At 42.8% G+C, this 12,680-nt stretch overlaps 1 protein-coding gene across 2 annotated transcripts in view; it reads right to left on the bottom strand.

Annotated features, from left to right (window-relative positions):
* Nucleotides 1-10,445, bottom strand: part of znf608 (zinc finger protein 608) — a 67,817-nt gene extending 57,372 nt beyond the window's left edge. For both annotated transcript variants that reach the window (XM_072387266.1, XM_072387267.1), the window contains exon 1: nucleotides 9,389-10,445. In XM_072387266.1, coding sequence (XP_072243367.1) covers nucleotides 9,389-10,285 — 897 coding nt within the window. In that variant the 5' untranslated portion in view covers nucleotides 10,286-10,445. The remainder of the gene's footprint in view (nucleotides 1-9,388) is intronic.
* Nucleotides 10,446-12,680: the final 2,235 nt, after the last annotated feature.

Here is a 12,680-nt window from a genome sequence, read left to right as displayed (position 1 = left end):
ACAACACCAGCTGGGATGTATCGTCTACACCTGTGCAAGAGGATGTAGCTCTCCAGCACGTACACTGGCTTTACAGGAATTAAAGTTGTATTACACAGGATCAGCAGCAAACTGAGCACTACAGAGATGTTGCTGACTTTTGGACTCGATTGACCCGAGTCAGTCTGTTCTTTTTTCTGGCCCGAATCCACAATTCTCTGCTCTTAGCAAAGAGTTGTGATCCCACTGGAGTATTAAACAATTTCCATCCATCTTTTTTTGGTCATTTGTAGACTTAACTGCCTTGTCATCTCTGCTCAGGAGCAAATAAATCGGGTTGAGCTCTGCTTTCTGCCCCCCTTGTTGCCCACAACCTCTGTGATGATGACATTTTCGGTTTTAATAAGAGACCCAACAGACATGAAATGAGCTCAACTTTTAAACACACAACAGCCACAAAGTTAGTCAAGAAACACACAATCTGCTCTGATTGGTCAGCTCAGGTGGCCTGATCAGGCGTCACTGACTCTGTATCGGCTCTGTTGAAATTTTGCTCAAAAGAGTCTAAGAATTTACCAGGACTTGACAAAATATCCTTAAGAAAACCTACAAAATGACTTCCTGTCATTGCGTACCGCAGCACATTTCATAATAAAGAACTGTGTCCCCACTTGTGGGGACTTTAAACACATGCCTGCACAATTTAATGCAATTCTACAAAAACTACTGGAGCTAGGATAGCCTGCCACTGTGTTTGGAGAGCTATCGTCTTTTGAGGACCAATTTTATTCATGATTTACAAATAAATATAATTTAGTTTAAGGATATATTGACAAAGAAGGTTTCAAGTAAGAACTAACTTCAAAGAACCCAACCATAACCAAGCATAATTTTTACCTTAATAACAGATTAATTCAACATTTAACTTATAGTGGTAGTTTATAGCCATGTTGGGGTATATTCAGGGCAAAAGTGTTTCCTACACAAACAATGTTTAATGTTATAGTTGATGAGTGAATATTGAGTTTTTCCTCTCAAACCTGTTGCATTGTTTCAGTCTTTTAGCCGAGATTATCTCTGCCCGTACTTCAGGTTTAACTATTCTGAGAACCAGCTTTTCAGGTTTCAGATCTTTTTTGTTCAGATTTAAAATATTAAACCAGAAGTGGCTAGGTCATGAAAGAATGAGTAAATAAATAAACTCACTTTCAACACTAAATGACGAACTTTGACATGTTAGCTAACACGTTAGCCGACACGTTAGCTAAAACGTTAGCCGACACATTAGCCGACCCGTTAGCTAACACGTTAGCCGACACGTTAGCCGACCCGTTAGCTAACACGTGAGCCGACACGTTTGCTAAAACGTTAGCCGACACATTAGCTAACACGTTAGCCGACACATTAGCTAACACGTTAGCCGACACGTTAGCTAACGCGTTCATTTTAAGTTGTAGCCACACAGTTGATTGTTACTGCTTTAACTTTGTGATTCTTAATTCAAACTTACTTTGATAATAGTTTTTATGAGATCAAAACCACATCAATATTGTGTCATATTACAGATGCGTCAGGACATCACAAACCAACGCCGAAGGCAGTCTTTAGAATCCGTTTTCAGTTCCTGGTAAATATAATGAAACTGACACGAAGGATTAATTCTGTGAGGTTGTGTAATTTAAACCTGACCATGATGTCTTCCTTAACCTAACAAGTTGTTATCATGACCAAAAATAACCAAACAATGAGTAAAATCAACAGTAAACCTAAAAAAAGGACGTGTAAAGACGTTTTTAACTCTTCCCTTGGTTTTCCCCCACCTCCCCTGCTGCCACCATGTGAAGATCTTGTTGCTTTTTCATTAGTAAACACTCCAAAGTGTCATTTGCATTTGCTGTGTGTGCGTCTCATATTGTCAGTGTGTCAGGCACACCTTGGGCATATCTCAGCGAACCTGCAGGGGCTTTGACAAAATGGCGGTATTTGGCGTCCTGGGACTGAAAACAGGCTGTCTGTGTTCCACAGCCAAATGTGCACATATTGATGCACTGAAAATGCTTTATGTCTCTGCCTTTTATCTTTGCCAGTGTCATATTCTCATGAAAGAGGCAGCAAGATTGTCTCATTCAGTATTAATGTCTGTCTAAACATTGCTTGAGTCACATTTGGCTGCTCTGAAGCGGTGACATTAGTCTTTGTTTTATAAAGACCGTTTTCAATCACCTCCCACTTCCCTGCAAAGTTTCCCTGAGTACGACACTCAGCTGTCACCACGAGTCTTTGCACATATCAGACTCGGCTGACATGAGTCAGATCCCCGAAGGTTTGACCCTCTTTAGAGATCCGCATCAAGAGTTTGGAGTCAGACATTTTGTGCCTGTAGAAAATGTGCTCAGTGTTTTGGACAGACATCTGGCCGGCTGTTAGATAACTGCCTGACCAGGCTGACTGAGGTCCGCTGCAGAAAACGCTCTTTGAAAATGAAAGGATGAACTACATCAAAGTGCAGCTGATTATCAGCCTCGGGGAGAGGACTGGGCACATGTGACGGTGGACTGGTGACCTTTGTGTGGTGATAACATGTTAAATGAAAAAGCTGGTCCAGCATGATTATAGATAACTCATTTTAAACACAAAGTAAAATTTCATTTTAAAGTTAAGTACAACAAAGATGGGTTTCATGAAATGATTCGCACATTTTCCCCCTGTTAGCATCATTATCACCTCTTAGGTGTAACGCTGCACAGAAGCACCTCCGTCTTATTCGATTCCTTGATGGTTTGGGGAAAGATTGTTTTTTTTTTCTTTATTCCTGGTATTTTCTTTCATATGAATCACTATAAAAACAAACCGTGTGTTACTGTAACAAAAAGAATATGTGACTAAAGGTTTTGTTTTGCTGTTCTCAGCTTTAAATCTAATATGGCCCAGCTGGTTTCAATTCCTCAAGCTGTTTTAGATGGAAAAACCTCTCAAAACACAGTGCAGGAAGCTGTCGTTCACTGACACTGAAGGATCCCAGAGACTCAAACATATTAACTTTACTGTTAGCAAGCTCAACGAAACAGTCGCTGGAACTAAAAAAAAGATTATTAATAAGCATAAGATAGTGTGATACCATAAAAGAGTGTTTATAAAGTAGTTTATTACAACTAATAACCCCTTTAAGACACATAAATGTCTCTATAAGTCTGGGGGGGGTTCAGATACAACACAGACATGTTCATTTACTGCTGGATCAATAGAAAGCAGCGCATGTCTGAGAGGGTCAACACTTACATTTCCCAATGCGTTCTTTTTGCTTCATCACAGGCTCACAGCAGTTTTTAAAGGTGTCACAGATCTTTTGATGACTTTCTCTAACTGTAGGCGCGCGGTTTCATGACAACTTTCACCAAAAATGCCCATCGTTTGGGGTTGGAGTTCACTCACCATTTGACCCATAACCTCCTGAATTTAGGCTAAAAACCTGTCATTTCCATTAAAAAAAATCAGTTTTAGGTCACTGAAAGTGTGTGTATCTGCATTTCTATTTGGTTATGCATTAATGGGAGACTTGACCAGGATATTTCTGGCCCAGACCAGTTAACAGGACTTTTTACATGTTTTAAATACAATAGAAAAACTGAGGTGTAAGACTGCCACATAAGACACAGAACCACAGAACTTCAAGGGTTTTGGACAAGATTTGGTTGGACCTCTCGCTGGTGGAAGAACTTTGCAATATAACAGAACACAGCCGTCATCTTTGGTGTGAGCTGCTTTGCTCATAATTTGAAGGTAAGACAGCTGCAATGAGATGTTTTATTTGGCAGGCATGTAAAGAATTACATTTTGGATATGTTCAAATTAAAGATGTGTGTTGTTTTTTACATTTAAATCAAATTATGGATAGTTTTATCTGTTTTTTAAACACATTTTTCTCTTGTAATCCTCCTAAAAGTCACTTATGTCTTCAGTCGCCTCCACTGTTTGGTTAGGCATTAAAAACTTTTGAAAAAAAACTACATTTTTGGGGTGATCATATGATGAAGTTGAGGTGATTTCAACATTCGTGACATTGGATGCATAAAAAAAAAAGGAAGCAGCCAACTGAGACGGTTTATGTGCCGATTACTCTCTGTGTTGATGCTTTCTTGGTGAGTATCAGCTGTTTACACGCCACATCACACCCCCAATCGCAACTCACACTGAACACACCAAATACTGTCAATGTCGCCATGGAAACCAGACCTGTGCAAACCAGTTAAAACCCACCAGGAAGACGGTTCAGCTCATGAGCCGCAGTTGCAGACAGGATTTATGTGTCCACACTCATAAAACAGTAAGAGGCTGACGAGCATGTTGAAGCTGCTGTGAGGTGATTAGGATTCAACAAAGGTTGATGCGATCCAAGAGAAGCGGAGTTTGTTGTTTCATCTTCATGCATCCTGCAGGGATCCAGACTGACAGACAAAGATAGCAGAGCCGCCGCTGTCATTCACACAAACTCAGGAGCATCTTCCTGTCATGCAGCTGACAATCAGCGCTTCAGCAGCAGCAGAATTATTCCATGTCTGTCAGTCAAGTTCTTCAACATGTGAAAGACAAATTCAAGCATTTCTGTGCGAACTTTTCACCCTGATACCACCTGACTGAATATTTTATGAATTTTGGGGGAAGTTTGGGACGTTTGGCCACTTTTTGGATGGATTACCATGAAGTTTGATAGTCATGATCCTCTCAGAAAGAAGTGTTATCGTCTGACAAATCATTAAAAAAAAAAACCAGTCAGGCCAAAATTTTATTTATAATGCACTTTAATTCATTATTAGTAGCTGCAAATAAACCCTGAAAGGTCTTCATATTGAATTTTTGGTAAAATTGTGTTGAGAAGAGCCCACCTTCCCTGCTTCCCTTCTGATTACGAGTTGGAGGCTGTCAGACCTTAAAGGATCTTGTTTATTCTCTGAGACTAATTGGTAAAATTATGCTTAAAATTTCTACCTGAAAAAAAGCGAATCGTTCTCATCATTAATGCAACTGTTTTTATTTGATCTGGTTGGACAATTGGGTCAAAAATGGGACCAAACTCAGATTTGACTGCTTTGAGTTTTAAGCCAAATAAGACAAAAGGTTAAGATTAAATTCACAACTTAAAACAAAATCTATTCTTTAAAACAGTTTTGTCCATTTAGCTGTCGTAATATATTACGTATCAACACTTTTGGGGCAGCAGCATACGAGTCAATGGCTGCTAAAGGTAGCTCTTAGGAGTCTGTAGTTTAATTAATATTGAGCAGCAAGAAACTCAGACTCATGTGACATGAAGGATGTGTCTTTAAAGTAGATATTTTTAAAAAATTCCATATAATTCACAAATATTCAGGCTGATGAAGTTGACAATGAAGACTTTATGATAAAGAAACGACAAAGCTAAAAGCCAAAGGTTACTCATTCATACAATATTTGTATTGCAACAAGCTGATAAAACTGTTCATTGGCGGCCATGGCTCAGTGGTTACAGCGGGTCGTCCAATAACCAGAAGGTTGGTTCAATTCCCACTCTTGCTGACAGCTGGAGGGGTGCCACTCCACCTCCTTGCCACGGCCCGAGGTGCCCTTGAGCAAGGCACCCCATGCTCCCCGGGTGCTGTGAATGGCACCACTCCAGTGTACGGCATCTGTCTCCATGAGTGTGTGACCCTGTGTGTTCACCAGGAGCCAACCTGGATGGGTTAAATGCTGAGGACGCATTTCGTGCGTTTCCCTGCTTGTACATGACAATAAAATCTGAATAATAACTGACAATAAAAGAGCTAAAAGAGCTAATCAATAGAAATGAACTCTTTTTACGATGTTGAATCGAATTGTGACTTAAAGACTCAGGATTAAATCATTTGGCACTTAACCTTCTCAATAATATTATCGACGACAACTAAAGACGAGCCAAAAAAAAAAAGCCAGGAGTTTAATAATCCGAGCCAAAGCCGAGGCAACCCAGAAGGGCTGCTCCCCAGGAATGTGTTTACATCTGCCTGGGAGGAAGAAGCACCAGCTCTCTCTTTAAATGATACTTAACAGAAGTAATCTTCTTTCATTCACGAGGTCTGTGTAATAAAGTACACCACTTTGCTGTGTGGAACAACCGTGGATTAAATGAACACATGGAAGAGGTCTAACTATTCAATTCTGTTTCCATCTGAATTTCACGCTTCAAACACTTTCAGTTTATTTAATCAGATAAACTGCAGTGCTTTCTAAAGATGCAACATCTCTTTAAGCGTAAATTGGAAACTGTAATCAAACAGTTTGATTCCATAATAATAATCATGAAAAACATTCAATTATAAAAATGAAAAGACATTGAATTCAAAAGCTGAACTTCAGCCTTGAATGACAAACTCGTTTTGTGGAAATGAAGCAATTTCAGAGCAGACAGACAGCAGTCTGTTTTGGTTTGAAGTGATGACTTTTAGAACAGCTGTCATCTTTATTTCAAGCTTAAAAAACCACAATAACAACCTATCAAGCTGCTTTTATCCAGTCAGGTGATGGATGGATTCTTACTGACACAGAGAGGGAAGGTGCTATCAGTCATAGAGCTGCAGAGGAAGAGAAAGGATGATTAAAATCAAAAATATTCTCCCATATGTTCACCTCCAGAAGTGTGAAACCTGCTTCCAACTAATCAAACCTGCAAAACAGATAGTAAATAACATCTTTACAATCATGGACCAGTGATGCTGACAAAGTCAAATCCAACCAAAAATGCCGACAGTGTATCATCAGTTCTAATCAACAGCCTTTTTCACATTTTCACTGTAGCCCTGAGATTTCCCAGAGGGTCTGCATGTGAAAATGCAAATATTTGTATTGGACAGAGCAGATATTCTGCCGAGGAAAGTCCAAACAAGTACCAAACAAGGCCGTGTGTTAATACAGCAGGTAATTCTCTGGTGATTTCACTGGGATTGAGTTTATGTGACGATAGCTGCTTCCATCGATTAATCAGATAAGAAATATTTCTGCAATAACAAATGTTTAAAAGAGTGAAAAGACAGGTTTCAGTGAATCTAAGTGCCATATCAGAGTATCTTTTAAATTCCCAGAGTAGTTCTGGTGGCATTTAAACAGAAATGAGCCACTATTTGTCCAACATAATAAACACAAGTAGCTTTTTGATAAAAAAAAAGTGTCTATCCCGCCCAGCCCAAGCCTCAGCTTCCTTCTGTTCTCCTCTTCTCAGCTTCTCAGAGAAAATAAATATATTTCTACCACAAGTTTGACTTTAGTTTGACTTTTGTTTTCTGATTTTACTTTGGCAGCAGCATTCTGCCTCTTGTGTGCTTCTTCTGCCTGACGACAACCGGAACATTAGCAGAATATTCTCACTTGCCCTCAGACTCTGCATATTTATGTGCTGATATCCCTTTACAGATAGTCTCCCGTCGTATAATCAGTGCAGCCGCGAGGCAGCAATCTTGCCTTTAAAGAACTAAATCAAACAAGACTTTTAAGGATGGTGAAAGATGTTTAAACCAGCCTCTGCAGTTTCCTTAGGCTCACATTTGACCTTGAGTGACTACACTGACTCGGGATGGGAGTTGCTGCCTAAACTCAGCCGTAGGTCCACCAGACATGAACCAAACCTAGATTTTCTTTAGCTTTTTGGGCCACGTCTGCTCCTCACAACACCTGCTATAGCCCAAGTTAGACAGCTCTGTCCTTTGTGCCACATCTGGCCCACGTAACATCTGGCAGCGCCATAACTGAATCACAATCCCTAAAAAAAAGCCCAAATCCGAGTTGGGAACAGGATCTTCTGAAAGACAGAGAAACTATTCCTCTACTACTTGGTCCTATGTTAGGAACTAGGAAGACTTTCATTGCAAAGAGTGGAACCTGTTGATGACAGACCTGGAAAATCCCCACCTTGTATAAGAGTAATCCCAGCTGTGGAAGTGCTACCAATGCTTCCACCACTCTGAGAAACACCTCCCCAGAATCAAGAGAAAGAAAAGAGCAAATCTTCAGCTCGACAGCTGTAAAGACGAGCTGCAACAAGTAAAAAGACTCAACCTCAGACACTCAAACGCATCAACATGCGTGATGAGTGTGTGGTAGATTAGGTGATAATGAAGGGCTGTTCCAGGTGGATTACTTTGGCTGGTTTTGTGTCCAACTGAGGAAGGTTTCGTCTGATTCATGTTAAAATCGGGTCTCCAGAAAGCTGCAGGGAGTTTGAGGGATTCTTCATTTCCTTAAACCTTTACGAAAACACAAACCAGGCTGAAATATTTCCATTTTAATGTAAAAAATGATTCATGATGACGGGGAACAATTACACTCTCAACAGACTGAGCTCAGGATGCGTGGATTATGATTCACCAGCAAACAGGAATCCTTCTGACCAACAAATAAACAAAGCAGTTAGGGTAGGCCAGTGTTCCTCCTGTCAGCAGCATCAGGCAGCAGTGAGCACGCTTCAGTTTTTTCTGCCTCCACTAATCCTGCATGCATGAAAAGGAAACAAACAAAAAAAAGCCTCCTCCTGGACATCCTCCATCTGTTTCTGCTTTGTCTTTCTCTTCTCAGCCTGTGTCCTCTGCTGTCACATTCAATTCCTCCCTTCTCTGCCATACATCTATATCCTCTCCTCACCTCTCTTCCCATCCCTCCATCTTCACCCTGGATGACTTATTTACACTCAAAAATGACTCCACAAACACCCCTGCTGCTACCTGAGATGACTGAGAATCCAACCTCAGAGGGGCTCATTAAAGCAAAGCAATCCAACCGGTCAGTCTGCAGTATTTACTCCTCCTCTGGAGGCTGTGACCCACACTCTGATGTCTGATTCAATTTGAGTCTTTTCTCAGATGGAAACAAAGCCAGTGCAAAATATAACAAAAAGGAGGATCTACAGAAGAGGTTTGTCTTTATTTCCCCAAAGTTGCTCCTACATAAGTAGTTGCTTTCTTCTCTAATCTCAACCAAAAACACAGAGGACTGAAAAGGCAGGAGGTGGAGGCTGGAATGGAGGACACAGTGCCTCCTCCTCCGCCTCCTTCCCTTCTTCATCTCTTCATCTAACCTCCAAAGGAAAGAGAAGATAAAAAAATCTTCTCTCTACAGCAGCATGGGAAATATCACCACAGACATTAAGACTGGGCACAATGGCACCAGCTGGGCAACAACAATGGGAAATAAATATGTGGCAGGCCCTCATCCCTCCATGCATTCAAACATTCCTGCTGTCTGCTGCTTTGTGGCCTTCACACCTGCATCTAACTGACCGTGTGTGCACCCACAACATGTCCATCTCTTCTTAAACTAAATCATTCTGCTTTAACGTGTTTAATGTGCAGATGAAGAGGGTTATCCTCAGGTGTGTTTGTTTTGGGTAGCTCAGACAGGAGGCGCTTACCTTCTCGGCTCCTCTGTGCTTCTTGGCGGCCGGTGTGTCGTCATGCTGCCGCCTGACAACAATAGCCCCGCCGCCGCTTTTAACTCCACAATCCAGCGCGCTTTTGTTGGCAGCGCTCCCGCTGTTGTTGTTGTTGTTGTTGTTGTTGTTTACGTTATTAGCACCGCTGTTGTCTCCCAGGATCCTGGAGTCCGGCGCGGTGCAGGGGCAGTGACCGGGGCCGCACAGATGATGCTCAGGCAGGGCGGTTGACGGGAGGAAGACGGAAGGAGGAGGAGACGAGCCATCGCCGGGCTTCTCCTTCCTGGTGCGGGCAGGAGGAGCGGCGGTGTCCCTATCCCTGTCTCTCTCCCTCTTCCAGCCCCGGATCATGTTCTTCCCCTTCCTCTCCTCTTTGCCTTTGGCGCATGTCGCAGAAGGAGCGGCCGTGGTCACTTCGGAGATGCCGGTGTTGTTGTTACTGTTGCAGCTGCCGTCCGCATCCCTGCTGAGCGCTGAAATCATCTCCAGACCTTCTCCACCGACACTGCGTCCTTGAGCCTCCCGACGCTGCTGCTGCTGCTTACCGACCCCCGAGCACACCTCACTGCCGCCTCGCACCGCAGCCGCTGAATGATCCGCCGCCGCCCCCTCCGGTTCCTCTCGCCCCTCCTGGCCGGCTCTGCTGCGTTTAAGCGCGGATCTCCTCGGCTCCGACCCGCCGCCGCCAGGTCCCCGGGTCTGGAGCGAGGCCAGGGCCGCGTGTTTGTCGGCTGAGCGAGAGCCGCTGGAGGAGGAGGAGGTGGTGATGGAGATTGAGGAAGAGGAGGAGGAGGAGGAGGCGGTGTGGTTTGGTGACAGCTCCCTGCAGTCCGTCAGCAGCCCTCCATTCTCCTCAGCTCTCAGGAAACGGTTCATCTCCTCCTTTCCTTGTCTCCTTTGTTGATCTCCACAATAATCAGCATTCAAGTCATTGTCAGACCGCCAGCCAGCCGCAGTGTGGCACAGAGCACCGGTGGACACTTGCAGGTCTGTAATAGGCTGCTGGATCAGGCCTGCTGCCACACAAACCACAACGGGCTGAGTGACAGCTGGGAATCTCTGACAGTGTTAGCGCTCCGCAGCCCATTTAGAGACAGTGAAATAGACATACCCAGGTAATATATCCCCATTTCATAAAGACATTATAAAACATTCCAAACAGCCTGAAGTAATGACATCTAGAATTTGAGTTTTTTTTTTATTTATTTGCCTTCAATATCTCTGTTTGAAACACACAGAAAAACATGAGCAGGTCTATGAAATTATGAATGTAGCCCTTTTCAGAGAAAATGTTTCATTAAAGAGTTTTTCTCTTTCTCTTGATGTCTCTTTTATGTTGAAATAGCTGTCATAAAATGCGTTGTGGTCACAGGGGGGCGCTGTTGCGTTTGTTTTATTGTTAGGCCACACCAGCTCAGGTGTAAATGGCTCAATGTCCACGATAAAACTGATAAAAAGTTGCTTTTTCTGGAGTTTTACATTTATACAGAGCAGTGGACGCTGAGCAGCCTGTACCTTTTCATTTCAGAACAGTATCCGGTAATTGCTGAAACTGTGGAATCACTATGGCACCTTTTAAATGATAAAGCTATTAGATAAATAACAGAACAAAGGTGTTTCACGCATTTTTTGTTAAACAAACTGTCACGACACGGGACAAGTTGGAAAGTGAGTGGCCTAAATCAACAACAAAGATGCAAAAACAGGCCACAGATGCTCTAAACTGTTCCAAAACAACCAAAATAAACACCTATCCATAAAATAATAAGAAAGACATTTTTTTCAGACTCAAAACAATGATATAGGAACTTTGAACTACCCCAAAGAGTCTGCAAACATCCAAAAAACAGACAAAACAACCACATGAGATGGAAAATGGAGTCAAAGAGAATCCAGCTCATAAAAAGGACTTTACAGATTCTCTCTGTAAAGAGAATCAAAATCAGAGAAATAAATAACACAGAAAGATGCTGCAGAGCTTCAAAGAGACACAAAATCATCAAAAACTGACAAAAAATTATTCAAAAGAAACTCAAAATAAACAAAAATAGACTCAAACAGACCGCAGAGAGGCAAAGAGATAAAAAGATGCAATTTTTTTAACGGACAAAATTACTAAAAAGAAGCAAAAAGAAACATAAAATACTTAAAATGACCACAAAGAGAGACAAAATGATCAAAAAGCAACAAGAAATGACTCAGAGTAAAGTTAAAAGCGTGCAGTTGTCTGTCTCCTCCTCTCCCTGTCAGTCACTGGACCGCAGGTGATGTCACTCAGGTGTGGGCTGGAGGTTGGTGGAGCAGAGTGGGCGTGGGCCAGTCTCTGTGCAGGTGATGTCACTCAGGTGGGGGCTGGAGGTTGGTGGAGCAGAGTGGGCGTGGCCCAGTCTCTGTGCAGGTGATGTCACTCAGGTGTGGGCTGGAGGTTGGTGGAGCAGAGTGGGCGTGGCCCAGTCTCTGTGCAGGTGATGTCACTCAGGTGTGGGCTGGAGGTTGGTGGAGCAGAGTGGGCGTGGCCCAGTCTCTGTGCAGGTGATGTCACTCAGGTGTGGGCTGGTGGTTGGTGGAGCAGAGTGGGCGTGGCCCAGTCTCTGTGCAGGTGATGTCACTCAGGTGTGGGCTGGAGGTTGGTGGAGCAGAGTGGGCGTGGCCCAGTCTCTGTGCAGGTGATGTCACTCAGGTGGGGGCTGGAGGCACAAAATGACCACAAAGACGTAGACAATGACACAATGTGCCACATCCATTTATCTGAGCCACTGGTTGTGCACCAGTGTCACTTGTTCCTTAATTCTCCAGATCATACACTGTTGTTTAATTTAGTTCAGCTTCACATTTATTGTCCCACAGAAGGACATTTCTGTTTTAATCCACCTCCAAATGCAGCCCAGAACAAGTCCATTGTTTCTTTCTGTTTGAGTAAAGCAGCCTAAAGGTTTCAGATGCTGACAGCAAACAGGAAAATGTTTCATAGAACATATCTGGAGTGTTGACCAGAGTTTCAGGCATCTGGTTAGGTGTAGTCAGCACTATCTTCTGGGTGGGATTGGCCGTTAAAACACCGGTGGGCAGGTGTGAAATACACACCTTCACATGGATAATCTGCTGTGACATCACACTGTTTTACCACATCACATGAAAAGTGATGCTGAAGGAATCTCCATCAGACTGAGAACATGCTTATATGTTTATATTAAAACTCCCTCTCCTGGCATCATTAAACCAGCCATAACTCATCAAAGAGACGTGCAGAAGTTTGTCCACGAACATCTCT

This window comes from Leuresthes tenuis, unplaced genomic scaffold (assembly GCF_036924035.1).
Source record: "Leuresthes tenuis unplaced genomic scaffold, fLeuTen1.0.hap1 SCAF_6, whole genome shotgun sequence".
NCBI classification, from domain to species: domain Eukaryota; kingdom Metazoa; phylum Chordata; class Actinopteri; order Atheriniformes; family Atherinopsidae; genus Leuresthes; species Leuresthes tenuis.
The sequence above is the reverse complement of the archived record's forward strand: the minus strand, read 5'-3'. Positions and strand labels throughout refer to the sequence as shown.